The sequence below is a fragment of the Plectropomus leopardus genome, chromosome 6 (genome assembly GCF_008729295.1).
Source record: "Plectropomus leopardus isolate mb chromosome 6, YSFRI_Pleo_2.0, whole genome shotgun sequence".
NCBI classification, from domain to species: Eukaryota; Metazoa; Chordata; class Actinopteri; order Perciformes; family Serranidae; genus Plectropomus; species Plectropomus leopardus.
The window spans coordinates 21,142,044-21,164,034 of record NC_056468.1 but is presented as its reverse complement, the minus strand read 5'-3'; the positions used below and the strand labels follow the sequence as shown (position 1 = coordinate 21,164,034).

General features: G+C 37.4%; 1 protein-coding gene across 1 annotated transcript; it reads right to left on the bottom strand.

The window, feature by feature from the left end:
* Positions 1–7,165: 7,165 nt before the first annotated feature.
* LOC121944766 (solute carrier family 28 member 3-like) lies at positions 7,166–21,157 on the bottom strand. Its single transcript, XM_042488656.1, has 17 exons — positions 21,033–21,157; positions 20,417–20,502; positions 18,842–18,933; positions 16,353–16,542; positions 14,968–15,112; positions 14,225–14,338; positions 13,869–13,946; positions 13,382–13,462; positions 13,041–13,121; positions 12,824–12,949; positions 11,913–12,043; positions 10,766–10,934; positions 10,408–10,605; positions 9,719–9,800; positions 8,434–8,532; positions 7,472–7,586; positions 7,166–7,299 (listed from the first exon to the last, which is right to left on the bottom strand). Exons 1-17 carry the CDS (start codon positions 21,099–21,101, stop codon positions 7,182–7,184), a joined length of 1,974 nt encoding a protein of 657 aa, XP_042344590.1. The 5' UTR covers positions 21,102–21,157; the 3' UTR covers positions 7,166–7,181.
* Positions 21,158–21,991: the final 834 nt, after the last annotated feature.

Here is a 21,991-nt window from a genome sequence, read left to right as displayed (position 1 = left end):
AAACACACATTTAGTCATAAAACAGTCGCTCAGCAGAGGCTTTTCTCAGAACCTGCCACAAACGGGTGTTGTTGAGGGTATTATTTGTTGGAACAAATAGGAAATAAGGAACATTCTCGACTCCTGAATCTCCAACACTCCTGAATGCTACTTAATATTTACCCTTAAAGAGGCAACGTTGGACGAGATGGTCTTTAAAGTAATTCAAAGAGGAGCTATCTGAAAAAAAATAGAAAAATAAAAAATAAGAAAGTGCAGCATCAGATATTTAATGGGGCCACATAATGTTTGTGTGTCACAGATTCTCCTTTCCATCACAATATTTTCTTCGCAAAACATGACATGTGCTTCATGGTCCCACTCTGATGGGCAGCAAAAAGATGGATATTGATCACACAAATACTGGTGCGCACTGCCGTGATCTCAGGGGAGATACATGAACACAGATAGCTTTCTTATTTGCCCTCCATGCCACAAATAATTATTACGTAATTTGTTATTTAATCACATTGCACCAATACCTAGGAATAATGCTGCAGGAAGGAATGATGTTTTTCTGTAGGCCGCAAAAAGTTATCATTGCCCCGATTTGTTCTAAAAAAAAAAAAAAAGATTTGAATTACTGTAGATTTTTTTTCTTCAGCAATATCACCTTCACAAAGGAACACCACTCTTATGATTTTAGAAGCCTATATGCAATCTCCAGAAGTAAAAACAACAACAAAAACACCACATTCAGACTGAAAGCTAACACTGACTATTCTGTGAAAGTTCTGGGTTTGTTGGATGCACCGCCCCTCCCACCTGCCCTATGGGGACCTTCCTGCTCCTCATATTATGTTGTAAACCTCGCCATATCAACACACTGCAAATGGTTTTGTCTAGCCGCGTTCTCAACTTGTGCCGTCCGACGACATATCATACAACCTTGCAAGGTGGCTGCACAGGCTGCGGTAAATGACAACAAGCTGGTATCTATGCTATCACAAAGGACACTTGGAAATATGAGGAATGATGTCTACAACGCTTGAAATGCTTGTATCTATTTTTGTATGTAAAGGGAGCACAAATTAACCATTAGTCTGTACAAAAAAACAAATTTAAAATCAACAATTTGTTGTTCTTTGCCAGAACTAGATGCCAGGCAACCAGCAAATTCACACTGTGCAGGTTAAACAAAAAAAAGAACAAAAGATTCGGCCAATCAAACAAGATGTATTCATTAGTGAGCTTTAAAGGGTGCCGGTAGATGAATTTTGTTTCCTTTGGATGGAGCAAGACTATTTGTTTCCAGCCTTTATGCTAAACTAACCTAACTGGCTGTTGGCTCCATCTTCATTCTAAAGGTACAGACACAAGACTGGTGTCGATCTTCTCATCTAAGACTCAGGGGAAAAAAGATAGGTAAATACATGTATCTTTTCATTTTTTTAAACAATTCCTTTAATTTAAGGGTCGGTGTCGGTGGGAAGCTCTGGGCTTCCACAGGGGAGACAAAGGCGATGAAGCTATAACTGAAAAGTCTCGTGTGTCAGTCTGACCAATAAATAGATAAATGAGTAGATAAGTGAACATGTTATTTCTGGAGTTTGCATTATCTCTCCTAATTTATTAGTTTCTCTAGCTGCTCCACTTTCCTCCCACAGACTGAGGACACTCAGGTTAGGTAAATTATAACTCTAAATTGCCTGTAGGTGTGAACTGAGAGTGTGAGTGTCCAAAAGTGTAAGTCCTGATAGACAGGCGGTATGTCGAGGGTCTAACGTGTGCAGGCACAGATCCCTGGTTGGATGGAAGATGCTGAGCTTTGGCGGTCCGTCTCAGAAGATAATGTAAAATGTATAAAACATATTAAGTGCTGGAATGTAAGACTTTATCAAGTGATATATTTAAGTACAATCTTAAGGTACATGTTGGCTTTTTTTTTTTTTTTTAATGACATAGCTTTTTAACACTTCCCTTGTCGTTTTGAGGTACTTTTACTGAACTTGAGCATTTTATTTTCATACAAGTATATACTTTGACATTACAGAAGGCTAACTGTATTTCACTTTTTACTTGACATAATTTGACAGCTTTAGCTAGCTTCTTTACAAATTAAGGTTTTACCATATAAAACAGATAGGAGTCTTTTTTAAAAATATGATGCTTTGTTATTGATCAAACGAGTAGAGCTCAAATGTGGAAGTGAATTATTGATTAGTTGTCTGGTGGAAAATTAATTGGAAACAATTTTGATTTTAAATAGCTTAATCAGACTTTTTTATTCAATAAATAAACTATTTCATGGTTTCAGCTTCTCAAATGTTAGGTTTTCATTAATGTTTAATAAAAAACAAACGTAAATGTAAAGGTCTCACTTTGGGCTCTGGAAATTGAAATCAGTATTTCTCACTGTTTACCTACTGTGTTCTCAATAATCAGCATACTGTGACCAGTTTTTAAATGTGAAACGAAATATCTTAAAATACTGCAGTATCTGCCAATAGCAATCAGTTCAGGTTTCCAGTGGTCTGTTGACTATACAGAAACTTCAATGACAAGCAGACACATTAAAGACTATATTTCAACAATATATAAGTACTAAAATGTTGTTTTAAAGCAGCATATGTAATAGACACATAGCATCATAATAATATTGCACATATTACAAATATTGTATTTCCATGCCAGATTTCTTTTAAATTGTAATTTTTGATTAGTGTATTTAATAAACTAAACAGCCAATGTTGTCTTAACAGATGACTTCACTTGTAGTTTACTGACTGTAGTTTACTGACTGTAGCTAATGACATTTTAAAACTCAAAGAGACATGAAAAGGACAAATCACAACCCTCCAAGACAACCCAAGGCAAGTTTTGTCTGTTTTAGTAGATTTCAAACAAAAGAAGGTGTCACCTCTGTGTGTAAATTATGCTAATTCAACTAACATGATCACTACTTTTGTGGGTAATTTTCTGATGAGAAACATGCCTCTGCACTGTTCACCACAATTAATGTGGCGGTGCGTCTATCCGTCTGCACACATTTGTCAGGGATTCTCCTGTTTAATCTCTCACTCGGCACCAAGACACGTCCATGTAATTATGAGTCAACGAGCAATTAAAGCATCAATTAAAGTTTGTTAGGCAGAGAGCATATCACGGAGAACAGTGATTAGACACAACAGTCACATAAATGCTTGTGTAGCTTGATAAGATTATCAATAAGCTGATTATCTGTCTATCTATCCGTCCATCCATCCATCCGTTTTCCATGTTTTCACCATCATCATGACACCACCATCGACCCATATTATAAACAACGATGAGAGTTCATATATATATCAGGAGGAAATCAACGATCTTGTGCTCAGAGAACAACCTACTGCTCAACATCAGCAAAACCAAGGAGCTTATTGTTGATTTTAGAAAGAAGGAGGCAAAGACACAGATCCCCGTCTACATCAGTGGAGCCGGTGTGGAGCTTTAGGTTCCTTGGAAATAGTATCACTGAGAACCTATCTCGGTCATCACACATCCCCACCCAGGTTAAAAAGGCACAGAAAAGGCTCTACTTTCTGCAGAAAGTTAGGAAGGCTTAATTCCAGAGCAAGATCCGCATTAACTTTTACAGAGAAACAACACAAAGCATGCTGACTGGAAACATCACAAACTGGCATGTTTCGTGCAGCACAGCCCAGGACAGGAAGGCTCTACAGCGGGTGATTAAAACTGCCCAGAACTTCACTGGTTCCCATCGACAGAGTGTCAGTGGCCTCGGTGAAGTGAGGTGTCTCAGAGCCCAAAGGAAAGACCGCAGCCACAGTCTGTTCACCCTGCTGCCATCTGGAAAAAGATACACAAGTATCTGCTGCAGAACCAGCAGACTACAGAGCAGCTTCTTTCTCCAGGCTGTGAGACTCCTCAACTTCAAGACATGTAGCAGGATCAAGGGCAAATTTTTATTTCATTTTTAAAACTATATTTAAAGAAAATCACTAATAAATCTACCTGGTACCTTCTCTCTAAGTGCCTCTGTGAATCCAACCAAACTCCACGTTCAATCAATCTGTTTTCTGCCGATTCTTGATCCACCTCCATATGCTTCCCTCACTCCAGCGCCCCCCACCCCTTGTTCCTCTCCCGTTGTGCGCTTTTTGGAGTGCTGGTGGATGACAACTTCATCTTCATCATCCAGTTTCTCTCTCCTGCTCTTCATCCCCCTCTCCTTCTGTTGGAGTGGTGCTACATGTCAATCCAATATCCACTAGCCTCAGCCTCCTAATACTCACGCTCTCCTTCTCTTTATCCCCCCACTGCACCTCTGTGCTTCTTGCCATCGCTCCATCTATCCACCTTTATCTTTCCTTTCATTCATCTGTGCTGCTGCAGTAAAAGCATAATTATTATTATTAGAAAAATATAGAGGGATGCTTTCACAATCAGTGTGTACGCTACCCCACAGTAAACCTTTAATATGCTTATATCTGAATTATGATTATTATGTTTATTTTTAAGTGAACCTTTATTTTTATTCAGTTTGCAAATCCCTACAGTGCAATACAATAAACACAAAAGACAAACAATAATACAAAAGGTATTATAAAATCATACTGTGTGTGCAAACAGTATATTTCAAAGAACAGTTACACAGCTTCCACCAGACTTTTTTTTAAATATCAAATCTTTCTCTGTGTTTGTTTGTTTGTTCTTGTTTTCTGTAAATTGACTTTACTATTTCAGATAAATATTCAAATATTGCAAGATTTCCAAATGTAAAATCTGTATATCTCAGGAGATCAATGCATCAGGTGTTTTCATTGATTAAAATATAAGTGTAAAGGTCATAGGTCTATCCTTTTTTTGTTGCTCTTATGGCTCAGCCAAATATGTTTGCTTATTGTGATTACCAGTTAATGTTTTGAATACAAGGGCAATTTCAATGCAATTAGCAATTACTATAATGTTCAGCTAAATTATTTGATGCTTGTTTAAAAAAAAACCCAACAACTTTTATACATTGTTATTTTTGATTAGGTTATTTAACCCTTTCAGCTTTTTTTGCACGACTTCGATTTATCTGCCTCCTAAATACTCTTTTTAGCTTGTGAATAAATTGCACCTCAGAACTACTTGAAAATGAAGAAACATTTGATGTTAGTAGTTCTATGTAAGATTTATGATGAATGATATAAACCTAGGATTAAGATTTCCCTGAAAGAAATGAATTTATTTGGCCCCCCACACCACCCTTTTACTGGCATCAAATGTGGATATATTGCACCTATTTTTGTCAGGGTTACCAGGGCTATTTGAAAATAAAGAAACATTTGATGTAAATAGTTCTGTTTAATGGTTTACAATCAATTTCATGCTCGTAGAATTAAGATTCTTTTAAAAGAAAAAGTTGAAATTAAGTGTATGTGCCAATATTAAATTAAAAGAAAGATTAGTAGTGAGGTTTTTGGTGACATTAAAAATAGGCTCACAACAGTGATATAAACAAATAAATAAATATGTGAAATTAGAAAAACAAATTAGCACAAATAAAACTAATATTTATCTACATTAATCACAGTTCAGCTTAATTAGGCAAGATGTGCACCAGTAAAAGCCCATTATCAAAGGCAAATTTTCAAATCATACGCTCACAAGCATTATTTTTTTATTTTGATGTAAAATGTTACTTACTTACTCATACATTAGCCCGTATATAGAATTCAAAGGTCCCTAGTTTGTAATGTAAAACTCTCAGTGTAACATCTTTAATTAAATGGCTCAAACATTTTTTTTGTTGGTCTATTCTGATTTAACTTTCTATACGTTTTAGTTCTTGTCCCTCTGAATGGACGGACACACACACACACACACACACACACACACACACACACACACACACACACACACATACACACACACACACACACACACAATCCTGACTCCTCAAAATTCCCAGAAAAAATGATGTTTCCTCCTGGTCTATCTGTTTTAAAGAGACGCTTTGTCTTGAATTTGTTGACAAACGTGATTATAAATGAGCTCACTTTGATTTTTCTTATGGCGGACACATGGTAACACAGAGCCTAAAAATGTCCTGTGTCAAGCATCTGATGGCTGATTTCTAATGTTCACTCTCTGTGGGTGTGTGAAATGTGTGAACACACCTCCTGCCTGTCGAGAAGGGAGCCATCTGACCTTTAGCTTGTGGTGGATTTAATGAAGAGACTGTCATTTGCCGGCTCTGAGACTACGCGCTCAGGCGCTTGTTGAAAAGTGCACAACCTTGATACCTCCCCTTTGTCCGATCTCGTAATTTCTGTCAGTATTAATGAGCCAGTTACTTGGAAAATTAGTCTGCCAGTCAAGCCAGTCCGACTGACTGGTGTATGGTGGCCTGATGGGTCTGATGTTAATGAGTGCTGCCGAATGGGAAAAAGAAGACACCAGTGACATCCAGTGGCCAAGTAACACACTGCTTCTACCTGTTGCCGTAATGGTCTGTATTACAAGTGTAGTTTTTGTCCTGTCTATCAAATACACAGAGAATAATATTTTGCTGGTTTTCTCGCTTTTCATCTTGCAAAGTATCCTGACGCAGGTTTTGTACCATGTGATTTTAATACTTTGCATTGCAGCCTTTGTCGATGACACTGTTTAGAGGGTATGACAGCTGCAGGCAGATGGAAAACGAACAAATGTATATGACATATACATACAAAGACAAATGAGGCAGCACAGATCAGCTGTCCAAATGATTGTTTGGCAGCATATGTTCATGACCAGGAAATTTCTTACTGGTTGATAAATGCCTTCATATAAAAAAGGGACTGATGTAAAAAAAAAAAAAAAAAACATCTTTGACTGAAGAAAAGTGGCAATTGTGTAAAATCACTCTGTTACAAGTGAACGGCATACAAGTTTAAGCACAAAAGTATGAGCATCAAAATATATTCAGAATATAAAATTAAAAGTACTAATTATGCAAAATATTTGAGAATAATGTATATTACAACATGACTATACATAACACATGACTGCTGTTTTTTTGTAAAAAAAAAACAAAAACCCTAATGTTACTTTAATGAAAACGTATTAAATGTATGTATTGTAAGACCAGTAAACATTACAGATGAAAAAAAAAAAAACAACTAACCACAGTGTTTCCTACCAGTGAGGTGTGTGTTTTTGTTCACAGTGATTCAAAGCAGCAGGCTGCAGTTGAAGTGTGTTGGGGGTGTGAGCGTGCAGCAGCGGTGCAAGCTGCTCTGACTGAATCCTTCTCCGACCGTCACGTTCCACGGCTCATACACCGTCACACTGCAAATACAACACACCCACACACTGAATCACAGTATCTCTCTTCTTCTTCATCGTCAGCTGTTTTCATTCTAAAAAAAACTGTTTGTGATGTATTTATAGCTGCACAAAGTTATCACAAAAAAATATCTTTGCTAATATATAGTCACAGTTATTACAGACATACACACACCTGTTATATAGTTGTGTGCAGCAGGTGACCAGTTGTGAGCTGCTGGTCACACTGGCATTGATGAACTCTGTGCTCAGGAAATGTGGACACTGAAGATCAGGGATATACAACATACCTAGGGAAATCCACAGAGCAATGTCATCACAAAAATCATTAAAACCCTTGAAAGTTTATCTATTGTGCACAGCTAAATATATTTATTTATTCTAGGACATATCATGTCAAGTTTTCATTACTTTTGTCAAGAAACACGCTCTCACAATAATTTTAACATGCATTTAGATGTAACATAGAGCTAACAGACCTAGAAAATTACAACACTGAAGCTGAAATCAGAATTTGTTATTATTTATAAGGGAATTAATTTACTTCACATGTAAACACAGTGGAGTAGCTAACCATTTGCATTATTTACAGTGCAGTATATTGCAATTATTTCCGCTTAGAATATAAAAATATACATTACAGATGTCAAAATAAAGTAACAAAAAATAAATTCAAAAAAAGAAAAGAAAAGTGAGATAGTAAAATATTAAAATTGACTACAACTGATGAAAAACATTTTAAAATCTATACATTTTTATGTACAGCATATATTATTGTAATATTGTAAAAATTGTGAGTCAAAAAAATAATAAGGCTGGAATTAATCTTATATAGCTCTTAAAAATAAAGTCAGTAAAATTTGTGAGTAACAGACCTGTACAGTATATGTTTACCAGCCCAGCGCCTGGTGTGGCTATTGTGTTGGCAAATAATATGATGTGAATATTCTTTAAAAAAAAAAAAATTCTCTGGATGCTGCGATTAAAATCTAAATTGAGAAGTCTACTGTCCCTGAGTTTTGTCATAAAATGAATGATCCACGTCACTTGAAAGTAGCTTTAAATAAGACAAAAACAACATTATAAACTGGCAACAATGTGACAATGACAGACAGGCAAAGAAGAGGAAACATTCACCTGCAATACAAGCTGTCATGAAACAGGAGACGCTGCCTGCAATAAGAGACCTGAGGGCACAATCGGAGATGTCAGTCCGTCTGTCTGGAGCCAAGGATGCTGGAAAAGGAAAAAACAAAAATGCAACAAAATGCAAACAAAACTGTAACTGCAACAGGTATACGTATATGAATTAACAAGGCATTTATTCCTCAGTATAAAATAGGCTACCTATGCACAATATATAATCACATTTTATGTCTTAAAAGAAGAAACACAGAAAAATTACACAAATGAAAAACTGATATAAAATGAATAAACTTTCACAGTTGATTTAACCCTGTTTGACTTTTTGTATCAACAAGCAGCTTTTTGTTAGACATTTTCTCATGCTTGCAACTGTATAATCAACAGTATAATCAATAATCCTCTGTTTTTCGGTCCCTTTGAGAATGAAACGTTTATGCACTCTGTCTTTCGCTATAAAGAGATTTCATTTCAAAATACAATAATCAAGGACGACCTTTTCATTTGACATAAATGTTCATGTTGTAACTTCTGGAGAACATAATCTGTAAATAACTCTACTTGATTCACGTGGCCAAACTTGCTTTTTTCTTCTATTATCTTAGTTTTGTAGTTATTTTGCAACTCCTGCATTCAAATCTTGACCCCTCATTTCCCATTTCTCTGGTTTTTAAGTGTTTTTTTTCCACCTTAAGTTATCCAGAGATGCTTTTGTTGTAAAAACAAGGCCTTTTTTAGTGCCATCCTTCTTTTGACACTTGAAGAAGCACACACATTCACATTTGGCATCTGTTATTTCATACTGACAGTTGTTTTGAGTGCTTTTATTACGTTTTGGAAATGTTGCTGATGTTATTCGTGCTTGAGAATTAGTGAGGGGGTATCTGAGTTTCCTTTTGTTTCCCAGCTAAATCAAACATTCTTTACTTTTTATTCATCCCACACACTGTAACTTGCTTAAATGTAACAGATGGATTCATCACCACTTACTCCCACTCGTGCCAGCCCAAAAACTACTTTTATTTTTTCCTGTATGTTTTTACAGTGTGTGTGTGTGTGTATGTGTGGCAGAGACTGTAGAGATCTAGCATTGTGTGCTCTGTTTAAAGACTTTCTTTTTTTTTTTTACATTTGCGATATTTAGCCTGAGTGCTGAATTGTAATGAGAGATATATATTTTCCAGCAAATGACATCAGCCAAAAACACTTTAATTTTCCTGTGGTCTGTTTAGCAGTAGTGCTCAAGCCTGCGAACAGCAACTCATGAGGTGGCACTCACTCATCGATCCAAGTGCTATTCCCAGCGAAGCAAAGTTGGAAAATCCACACAAAGCGTAGGTCGCAATAGTTTCAGAGTGGACCTGAGGGAAAAAAAAGAATGTTACGTGATAAAAATATCCCAAAAGACTTCAGTATAGTATTAAATTATACTTTTTTGTTGTCATCCTCGGGGCGTCAAATACGACAGCTTGGATAGTGGCCCTTCATGTCTGACCTGACCATCTTACACAACACCCTCTTTTGTTTTTCCTGTAAACACTGAAGTGTATTTTGAAAAGACCCTGTAGCGTGTAATGCATGGACATTGACACACTGCCCAAAAGTGTCCAAAACTGATGATAGATGGTGCCTAGCCCACTGACCAAGCTGCCACACACATCCTATTATCCTGTAACCCTACGTCATATTTGGCTGTTGAAAGCCAAAACAGACGGTATTTGATAGATTCTTTACACCTTAATACACTTTTAACTCAACACTGCTGATCTACTGCTGCTGAGACAAAATAAACTAATGAATAATGTAAAGAAAAAATACTAATCTAATGAAGTCAAAACATTGTAGATAATAATATTGACTTTAAGCCCTTCCACACTTGCCTGTCATCTATGCTAAAACTGTTAAAAAATAATAGTAATAAAGATATGCTGGACAAAAGCAAGAGGAGAAATGACGAGTGAGACTCACTGAAATATACTGCTTTACGTTGCCCACGTATTCTGGCCCTCCTGCTTTCCGTCTCTTAATTAACACCGACAACTTCTGATAGGCAATAAACTCATTGACAAATGTCTTTATGCCAATCAGTTCAGCAACAATGAAACTGTCCTCCCAGGAAACACCCATCATGAAGGAGAGAGGCATGAACACGTAAGAGCAGATGAGCTGAATGAGACAGAAGCAGAGAGTGAATGCATATAGATGTGTGTCGATTTTTTAATTTTTGGCAGTATATAAATATAAACTTATTGGCTACTAAATATATAATAGAAATATTTTGCAAAGTTGGTGTGTCAGTGTTCGAGTGTCAGGTCATGGCCATTACCGAGAAGCTGAGCTGCGGACAGTCGAACATCCCACCCAGCCAGGAGAGAGCAGCATCAAAAAAGGCTAACAGTGCCATGAAGGCAATGAGGTTGGCGACAATGTTGGCCACTAAACCCACAGCAGATGATGCACCGTGGGATGCTGCCTCAAACACATTCTCACTCTCTCTGAGGAAACAGAGTTAACATTCGAATGGTTAAATAATACTCGATCCTCTTTACAGCAGCTTATCAAAATAGCAAAGTGTCATCAGCGTACTGGTGTTGCCAACATTTAAAATTCTGTGGTTGGTGCTGAAGATCATCAAAGTCCAGCTAAAGTTAATTTGGATAACAAAGCAAAAATGAATTTAAACAGGCAAAATCTGGTTCATTATGAGATCTTTGTCAGGTCGAAATGTTTACACCCAACCCAATGACTGAAATGTTGTCTATTTAAATAAATGTGTGGTTTGGAGTCAGTATGCAGGCATTAACCTTTTTCATCAACTGACCTGAATTAAACAGAATATACTTCATTTTGAACAAAAAAAAAAAATCCTATCTATATTATGTGTATAAATAACGATAAACAACTACAACAGATTTTTTAATAAGTAACATAAATTAACATACAGCAACCTGCCAGTCTAGTGCAACCCTATTCTGTTCTAATTCATCAATACACAATCAATCGCAACTCTCCACCCAGCATCCATCCCGACAACTAATGGTGTTTTCCACCGTACATGTGATGTGTGTAAATTAACACTCCTTCTATCCAAATTCTGTTCTCCCGTACTTTCTGAGAGTAACTTTAAGTGCATCTCGAAGTCATGCACAGCGTAATTCTGACACCAGCACACTGTGTGGCATAGGCAGGAGTAGGTTAATGAAAGATATTCATGAAACAATTAAATCAATTCTTGTGTCTCACAGTATTGGACATTTATGACGTAACATTTGAAATGAAGGTTAGTTTGCTTTACTACTGGGTCATTTTGATTTAGGATTTTGATGTTTTTAAATCAAACCTAAATTATTCTTGTTAAGCTTTTAATCAATCTAAACAAGAGGAGTGATAATCTTTATCAATTCAAAGGTCAGAGGCATACAAGACAGATTTGTATTGTACTGTATCATTACAGTTGTAGTGTCCTTTCCTACCCTTGGTCGATTTGGAGATCTTGACTGGTTGATACACTGGGGGTCTCCGTTTCAGGCCAGAACGTCTTGGCAATGGCCAGGGAGGCTGGCGCAGACATCAGTGTTGCTGTCAACAAGTGTGTTGCCTCAATCTTAAAGAGAGGCACATAAAACACACAAAAAATACACACATTTAGTGGTCAATCATTCACCTCCTAACAGAGGTCTTATGTGCACTCTCAGGGAAGTGTCAAGGTCAGTAAACAGTCCTTTGATTACGAGTTAAAATGGTTCTTATATGACCCTAGTTCTCACCCCTATGACTTTGGAAAGTTAAAAGAATCACCCCAAATTGACCATTTTTACACAAATTACTCGGCCCGTGTTACAATGAATCCTTGCATGCCTCCATGGCGGGAGGGGTTAGGGTTTAACAAGAGCTCTCATTTGTCTCATTTGTCCAGTTGAATGCTCAGTTCTGAACACATGCAATTTCACTAAAACCTTAGTATTTAAAAATGAACTTTAAAGTTAATTTTTCTCTTCAAAGCGAGACTTTGACACAGTGTGAGTAACTGATTTACACATGCTCATATGGGTGGTAAAGTAATCGTTTAATTTTTTTATTCCTGTAATTATTGGTTGGTTTGAGAAGTCCTACTTTACAGGTAAATTCCTGACATCCCCAAATTACTGGCACTGAAAAAAATAATAACCTTGATAACCATAAAAGACTCATTCATGATTCATTTGATCATTCTTGTTCTTTTTTTTGCTTACTAAAAACCATCACTTTTTCAAATAACTGATTTTTTTATGAGATCAAGCAACAGATTGGACTTTCATCTTTTCTATTTAGCCTTTCTTTTTCATTCTTAAAATATAGCCTTAATTGTGATAACCTCCTCCCTCCCCTGCTTCCGCCGCCTCACCCCAAAGGAGATATAGGCTCCCAAAATGGTACCAGAGACACCAGCAAAACCTCCTGTCATCACAGCATGGATCTCAGAGCGAGTTAGCCCACTGATGTATGGACGAATCAAGAGAGGGGAGTCTGTCTGAAAGAGGGACAAGGGCTTTGTTGATTTGGGACTGGTGGATTTACAGATAATTATGACGTTTTTGTTTATTCTTTAAACGGTTTTTTACCTGTCCCAAGAATATATTTCCAGCTGCGGCCATCGATTCTGGTGGTGATGTGGCCATGGTAACCTGCATCATGAACCCAATCTGTGAAAAAACAAAACATACCAAAAAACAGAAAATCAAAGAAAAATAAGTGGAAAAATTATAATAAAAAACAATAAATTAGAAACTATAAATTACTGTTCTCGTTTGTTTCCACTTACTCTAGGCAGTCACTATTCTTTTTCATGCCTTAAACTGTATTTCTTACATGAAAGGTGCTTCAGAGTTAAAAGGTTTGAAATAATTGATTTGCCGTCACGTATTTCTCTCTGTCCACGGTCGCTATCCTTCCACTTCCTCACCTTGCAAATGAGCCAGGGCATGAAGCCAATGTAGTAGAGGATGGAGATGACAGAGCTTAAAAAAATCAATATGGGCATCACCTGGAGAGAGTCCACAAATCATCATCATCATCCTTTTTATTATTGAGTATATTTACATTCAACTGTAGCGTTGAGTCTTATCATGATTATATTCAGAATATGACATTTACATGGAAATTAAGACAGTTTTATTCATATCCCTATCAACAGTACACGAGTCAAACAGTATTCATATTTATTTTGTTTTACTCAATAAATACTACTTTTTCTTGAGATAATGAAGCCCCTGCAAACATGGCAGGCAGTGATCAGAGGCCTGTCCACATTTCTGAAACCAGGATAAGATGTTTACATGTCCAAACAAATAAACTGGAAATTCCAAAACCCGACCATAACTTGATACTAAGGTCCATGCTGACACACTGTTTCATTCATGTGTGTGTGTGTGTGTGTGTGTGTGTCATACCTGGAAGACAAAGAGGTGGTCTCTGTAACTGGGGCCAAACACAAACTTAGACCCAACATCTGTGAACGACATAAAAGTCTACGTGGAGGAGAGTTTTAATCGTTAGCAACAGAAACAAAAAAACAGAAATAAAATGTTTGTGAATGTGTCAAAGCTACAGTAATTGGAAAATTCCCAAATTTACCATAAACCAAAGTAACCTTTAATGCTGGCAAAATAAGAAAAAAAAAATAAGAAAACAGGGAACAAAACAAGGAAATGTGAAAAAACAAAAAATGGAAACAAAGAAAAAAAAAGAGCAATCATCTGACAAAATACGTTTGTGTTTGTGTGTGTGTGTGTGCGCATGTGCGTACCTCTACTTGTTTTCCAAGCCACTCCAGTCCATTTAAGCCAAATGCAGTCCTGAGAATCAGCAGACCAAAGAAAAACTGTAGCCCAATCCCGCAGACCAAAGTCTGCCAACACCACTGCAACACACATGTGCAATACATATAACTGCATTATGCACATATGATACATACATGATCAACAGATGTCTGTGTGTGTGTGTGTGTGTGTGTGTGTGTGTGTGTGTGTGTTCATTCCTTACCCTTAACAGAATATCCAAATGGAATATGCAGTTTACATGACTCGCATCCATTTCAGACCGTTGTCATATATATGTCATATATATAAATAATAGTGGAATATTAGTGTGTATGTAAACGTAACCAATGACGTAACAGATAACTGATACTGCCCCGGTCAAAATTTGGAATGCTTTAAATGTGTTTTAGGCAAATGTGTACTTTCTCTGCATCCTGCTAATTAATAATAAAGGGGAGAAACAGATAAATGTGTGAGAGAAATAAAGAAACCTTGAGTACTTTAGAAAACAGCTGCATGGCAACAGAAACCAAATAACAAATCTCAACTGAAGAAAAAGAAAACCTTGCGACACTGAAGCGGCCTTGATGCCGATGACGATATCAGCAAATTAGAGCACATTGAGTTCGAGGGAATGTGTATAAAGGCAGACAATAATGAATACACATCACATTAGTGTATATGTGTGTGTGTGTGTGTGTCTGTATGTGTGTGCATGTTCATCCCTTACCCTGAAAGGGTGTTTGGAGAACAGCAGCATGAGGAAGATGAGGAGCAGCAAGCCAAAGAAAGACACAAGCTGTCTGGTCCCTCGCCGCGCGGTGTCCAGTGCCAGCCAACACACCACGGCCAGCAGCAGTAACACATACACGACCCTGAAGAGACAGAGAGAGTGAATGACAAAAGAGGGGAGTGGAGGAAGCCAGAGAGATAAACAGAAACATTTAGTCTGTACTGATGTAAAGAAGTTACAGGACGACAAAACGAGGACTCCTCTTTCATAAGAAAACTTTGGCTCGACAGACACTCAGCTAATTTAGCATGGTGCCAGCTAGAAAACGACTTGTTGCACCTTGCTTAGTGTTTTGTGCAGTTAAAAAACAGCAGCAGATTAAGCCAAATATAAAATGTGGAAAAGACATCGCGCCAAATAAACTGCAAATCCAGGTAAACTCAGATTCAGCATTTAGTGGCTATAGATAGTGTTGTAGTACTCTAGATCAGTCTCATGACCACTTTCGGAGGGTCTTGGTCTTATCTTGAAATCAAACACATTTTGACTCTGTCTTTTCTCAGCCTTGGCAAAAGCGGACTCCGGATTTTTAATTAAGACCAGTCGAGACCACGACGGATTTATTTGTTAACATAATTACTGTGGTTTGATGTAAAACTTCCTTATTCAAATCCAGCTAAATGAATAAGTCGTTGTAATTAGCTTTTTTTGTCCCTGATAACGACTGCCACCCTTCACTCACGCGGGAACAGATCCAGAAGAGACACGAAGGGAAGCAGTGTGGTTGTTTGGGAGCAGAGATGCCAATTCATCCATAATCAAGTTTGGCTACCTTAACCACGGACAATTCATATGCAAAACAAAACACAACACAACACACTCTAGAAAGGAGATCTAATTCTTTAAGGTGGGTGTCAAGAAACCTTAACGCCATCAGTTAAATGAGTCTTTAACCCGGTGTGTTGTATTCCTGTTATTTTTGTTTTGTTCTAGTCTTGTGCCTCTGCTCCACCTTTCCACTGAGGTAAGAGTCCTACAGCTGAAGAGCAATTACCTGACTTCCTGTTCACTGCAGCTCGCAGCAGTTCTCACACTTTGCCACCAACTGCTTGTTTCCTTTATCCTGCCCTGTCTGAATTCAGTGCTCATGCTGATCTCACAAACAATGAACTTCCTCGGTCTGAGGACACTGTCGTTGCCAGGAGACAAATTGTCTGAACTGTCTTGCACATTACATATTTTAGGTACAGCAACTGAGAGAGATGTCTTGTATACTGACTCTGCAATTTTTTCCAGTGTCATTATGGTGACCAGACCAGTAAGCTTCTGTCTTTTAATAAAAAAGGTGCACGCTGTGGCTGCTGAAACAAAACGTTTCTCACCATCTGATCCAGAACCAGTTTCTGCTGAGGACATCTCTGACAGGAGAAAGCCCCTCCCACATCCGGTCACCATAGCGTTTCATCATCCAATCCCAGCATAGGAAGAATATGGTTACCAAGGCGATGACCAGCAGCACAACAGCCCGGTTGAAGTTCAGGACACATGCGGCTATCACCATGGCAACGAGGCCTGAAACAAATTTAGTTTTAATATGAGTTATATCCAACAGAGCTGACATCATTTTCTTTTATCAGAACAATTTATGTATTTTCCTTTAGTTCCTGCTCTCCGTCCTCCAGTCAAAATAACGGCAGGAACTCTAAAGTGTGTGACACAGAGATCAACTGCACAGCCGAAAACTCAGTACATGAAAGACCAACCTGATTTATTGTGACTCTGATGAGGATGGCACTTTAAAAACGCAACATGGGTATCAAATATGAGATTTATCCATAAAAACTCCTCATTACAGTTGTGTTTGATTGCTTTCTTGTCTTCAAATGATATTTTTGATCTGTAAATGTTGCAAAAGGACTCCCGCACACTGTCTAACTTGCAATATCACTTTATTTGCAACGTTTCAGTACTAGACCTTCATCGGGCAAACATTTGTGTCAAATGAGAAGTCTGGGAGAGGTTCTGAGTCAACAACCAATCAAATTCCTCGCATGCTAGAAAACATGTATCTATTCTGACGTACATGTATGTGTGCATCTGTGCTGCATGATTTTTTGAAGTCATGTTAAATACTGTATAGGGTTGTATATTTAAAATGTATATTTAAAATTCAAAATGTATTATTGACATTGTTTTTTTTTTATATGCTAGTTTTCTATAAATGCCAGGTACCCCCACCAATGTTGAAACTTCATAAAAATGCTTCATAAATAAATTGTGCATTTAGGATTTATTTATAAGGACCTATTTGTTTGCAGTCTGAATAAATGGAGTTAAATTTGATGGTCATTTAACATATGTACATATTGCTGAATTACTTGCCTGGCTGTATGTAGAATTTGGGGTTCTATTAATTCATTGATATTGTTCTTAACTTAAAATGTAAATGCATCCCTATTGGCTGATTTATTAATGCAACCTGCACCTTTTAACTTAAGAAAACATTTTTATTATATTTAATTTCTGCGTATATATCCCACTAAATCCTGTACACTGGACCTTAAAGTCAAATTCAGAGAGATCTCTGGGGATGCTGATTGTGTTTAAAAAAATCATATATATGTCTACAATATTTTCAAAAAAGACAAAGGGCTGGTATGGGACAGACTTTAGAGCAACACCACAACTAGTTGTTTAAGTCATAAACAAGCTTTTGCTGTAGTGCCCAAAACTGCAGTTAATCTAACCATCACCTGTAGCTCCAGGAGCGGGTAAACCCCCAGAGACACCTGTGTTAAATAGCCCAACTTTACAGCTGAAATAAACATGTTTACAGACTGATACAAAAAACGGTTTTGGTCGCTATAGATAATTTCAACATCCATGACATTGTGCGGGAGGTGATTTTTAAAAAAATTTTTTTAGAACTCAAACAGTTACAGTTTATTAAGGCCAAAGGTTGCACATATTTAGGTAGGGAGGGACAGGCTGTGAGGTGTCGCGTCAGTCTGTGAGTCAGACTCCTCCACAACCAAGATGGCAACGGCTAAAATGCCAAACATGATGCTTCAAGACAGCAGTCAGCAAACCAATGGGTGCCGTCACAGTAGCTACATCCATTATTTTGTACAGTCTATGTTATAGCCCGCAGTATTTTTTTTGTTAATACCTTTGGATCAATACAGTAACACAGTACCAGTGATTGCTCTCTTAAAATTGCTGTGGGAGCTAACAAAGCCAGCATTGACATTCTGTGCGTTTGTGTGTGTTTGTGTGTGTTTGTGTGCGCACTCTTGTGTCTGTGAGGTCTGGACAGCACCACGACAAACACAGATACTCCACGTGTTCTGATATGCTATGGCTTGATTATTCTGTTAACAATCATAGCAATTGGAAAAAAAAATCTTTTCATTTTTCTCTGCCTGTTAAACAAACACACACACACACACACACACACACACACACACACACACACACACACGTCAATTTGCTCTGAGGCAAAGAGCATGCAAGTCTTACCAGTGCAGCTACTTTTCAAAGATAAATTAAACAGCCCTTTACAGGCCTTCATGCAGACTGAAAATCCTAAAACAAGACTAGAAATTGATTTTTCAGTATACTCAGGTTTAATCCTTTGTGGCTGCAAAATCAAACACACCAAACAAAGAAAATCAGTTGTGCAGAACAGTGGACACACTTTGTCTGCGATAAAATCTCAACATAAATGTGTGTTTCCATCATGCTGAAAATTTAAGAAAAAAATCTCTTGTGTAAAAACACACGTTGAGCATGTGGAGATCCCCAGACAGAGACCTGCAACCCATTTAGTGTCCTGTGTTACACTTTAACGGATGCTTACAAAGATACTCACCTGCTCCTACAACCAGACGTATAATAAGGCAGATCTGGCCTTTGTGCTCTGCCAAACAACCCTGGAATGCTTCCATTTTCTTTTCAAGCAAGCTGGGCACACAAAAAATGAGACTGATAAGAAGGAAGATAAGGACAGAGGACATAAAATGTTACTTTAAAAGGACAAGAGAGAGGCTGGTGATTTAGAGGAAAATTAGAAAATCTGACGTGAAAAATGGGCATCACACCGGCAATATACAAACAAATTTTCGCTTATTTTTGTCTGTATCCACAATTTGGTCCTTTTTTTGTTAATACCCACTGATTTCTGGGATGCACCAATGTTTTCTCATTTTCACTCTTCTCTTTTGTAAAGTGGTTGACAGCACTCTTAACAAGATAAGAGAAAAAAATCTTGTTTTCACTATCCACAAATTGCTTGTCCAATACAAGGAAACACAAGTTTTTCATTTGAGGAACATAAAAAAATGCATGAATATTATAAAATGAAATTGTATGATTGAAATGTATTGGTTTGAGGCCTTAAAATAAAATTGGTCCATGGATCCAAATTAATCCATAAAATGTGTTTCCTCTATTTTCATGTCGAACCATTTTCTTTTAATTTCAGTTACTTTGCATTCGTCTTTTGACACAATATCTACAGCATCACAAACATTTTGCGATTGCTGCCTTTTTTTATTTTTTATTTTTCACGATAATACTGACATTCCGGAAAATCACGTTTATTTTAAGTTTATTTAACAATACTTAAATTTCAAAACTGCAGAAGTTCTTCTTTTTGTTACAGCAGGAGTGTTCGGCCTTTTTCAGGCCAAGAGCTCCTTAACAGAAAAAGAAATGCAGCAGAGACCTCATGTACTGTAGAAAAGTGAGTTGCACACATAACATTTATGGTGCATACAACGCTAAGATATATAATAATAATTATTGTGAGATTCATATGTTTATACATCATGTTTGTTTCTGAGGTGAATGGTATTTCAGAGTCTCTTGCTCAAAAAGTCACAAAATGATCCATTATGGCTCATACGAATATCAGTAGTCCTGCATGAAAGAATAATACAGATAACTGGCAGTAATATGTAACCGTTGCACAATGATTTAGCATTAGCTAGCTCACATTATTGCTTAAGGATTAATGGGTCATAGTTAGCTTATCATTACTGTAATTTTTGTCATTTCTTTTACAAATAGGCAAATTCATCTTTGCTAATAATATGTTAGTTGTTGGTAACTTGTATTTGCAGTAACACTGAGGACCCCACATGAGTCGCGGGTAACCTGTTGAAGACCCAGGTTTTACAGCCTTGTTTTGGTGGCATATCTCTGCCCTTATATAGTGTTTAGGGTGTTGCCTATGCTAATAGGTGAGTTATAATCAGGTGAGATTCATCATTCAGCACACCTGGGTGTGAGCAAGTTTGCATGGTTAAGAACATTTGGTGCATCTGGTTTTGACTTCTCTTATTTTTTTCTCTGACCACGAAAATCAAGAGGAAATATAGAAGCAAATCCAGGGAATCCTGCTGCATGAGGCCCAATGAGTGTTTGACAAAAACAAAATTGTTACCTTTTATTGTGTCGGTCTGTCTTTTTGTGTTCATCATCTGCAACTTCAGGAGAACTGTCTGCTGCAATGTATATTTGATGCTGCTCCTGCCACACACACACACACACATGGTTTAAGAATAAGTCATTTTACAGATATATTTACACAAGGTTCTTGTACAATATTTACTTAGAACCTAAAGGCAAACTGGTTAAATAACTTCTCTTGTGCACACTGGAAGTATGTCTGTCTGCACAAACAGGTGTGTTTCTAGTTCAAATCCTGAAACCATCTATTTATACTACTAAGGCTAAAACCACAGCACCTTGCCATTCTTGTTTGGCAGGCACCTTGTGCCGGTAAAAGATGCAGCTCTTTAAGCGTTTGAAGTATTGTAAGTTGATTCCCAAAACAATTTGTCATTTGAGTCTCTTGGTATAAAGTTAGCAGCCTGGAATTTACTCAGTTAGCTAAGCTTATGGGAGGAAAATGATGTTTTAAGCAAGAGATACAAAAAAAATGAAGGCGGTTTTAATGAAATTACCTATATTGTCAACAATCCATAGTCCATCTCCAGTGACATACAGCAAATGTAAACTTTTATTCAAGAATAGCTCCTGAAAGAAGTCTAACTTACCTCTGACTCAAAAGCTGTGTTGTCTTCCCCCCTTTTTCGTCTCTTATTCTGTATTCCATTCAGCTCCATTCTCTTCCTCACGTATTTTCAAACACTGGACAGCTTTTAAGCACACCTGTTTTGTCTTTTTCCCCTCCCATCCTCCCTCCTCCTGCGACTCTCTCCCTGCCTCTCTTCTCCTCCCCTTTTCCCCCTCATGTTACTTAGTTTGTTTTTAGGATTCTGTAAATGTTTTTGTCAAACATGATATGACAAGGTTTCTTTCTTTCTTTCTTTCCTCAGACCGATATCTTGTCTATCTGTCATCAGGTTGAAGGCCATTAAGGGATTAGCTCTCTCTCTCTCTCTCTCTCTCTCTCTCTCACACACACACACACACACACACACTCATGTCAATTTGCTCTGAGGCCAAAATTTTACCAAATACCAGTCAGCATGACTTTACCTCACTCTTCTCTTTTACTCAGTTTTTTCTTCCAGCTCTGAAAGGACAGTCTGTACATGCACTATGTCCCAGCGTTTGCAATAGTAGATGTCGTCAATAGTTTGGATTGTCTCTCTCCTGAATTAAATTACTGTCACAGAAAACTTGCCTGTTCTTTGGTAATATTGTTTCTATATGGACGTAGCTTGTGCAATGCCACACTGTGGTCTCATATTTCTTATGGTAGGTACCCTAGCAACCACCAGAGAGCACTAGTGTATAATTCCTCAGAGCCATAATACACACATGGTTGTTATGTGGAGGTTATAGGTTCATTTCAGTCCACATGACAATGTTTATTTGTGCTGAGAGCTCTTATTAAAAGCTAAACATTTAGTAAAAAAATAAATGAGGAAGAAAGGCTACATATTACATTCAATAACCCAAAGAACACTCCATAAAGATTACTGTAATTGTTTGTATATAAAAGCTTAAGATAATAAGAAAATAGCTCAGAATAATAAGACTTTACTGC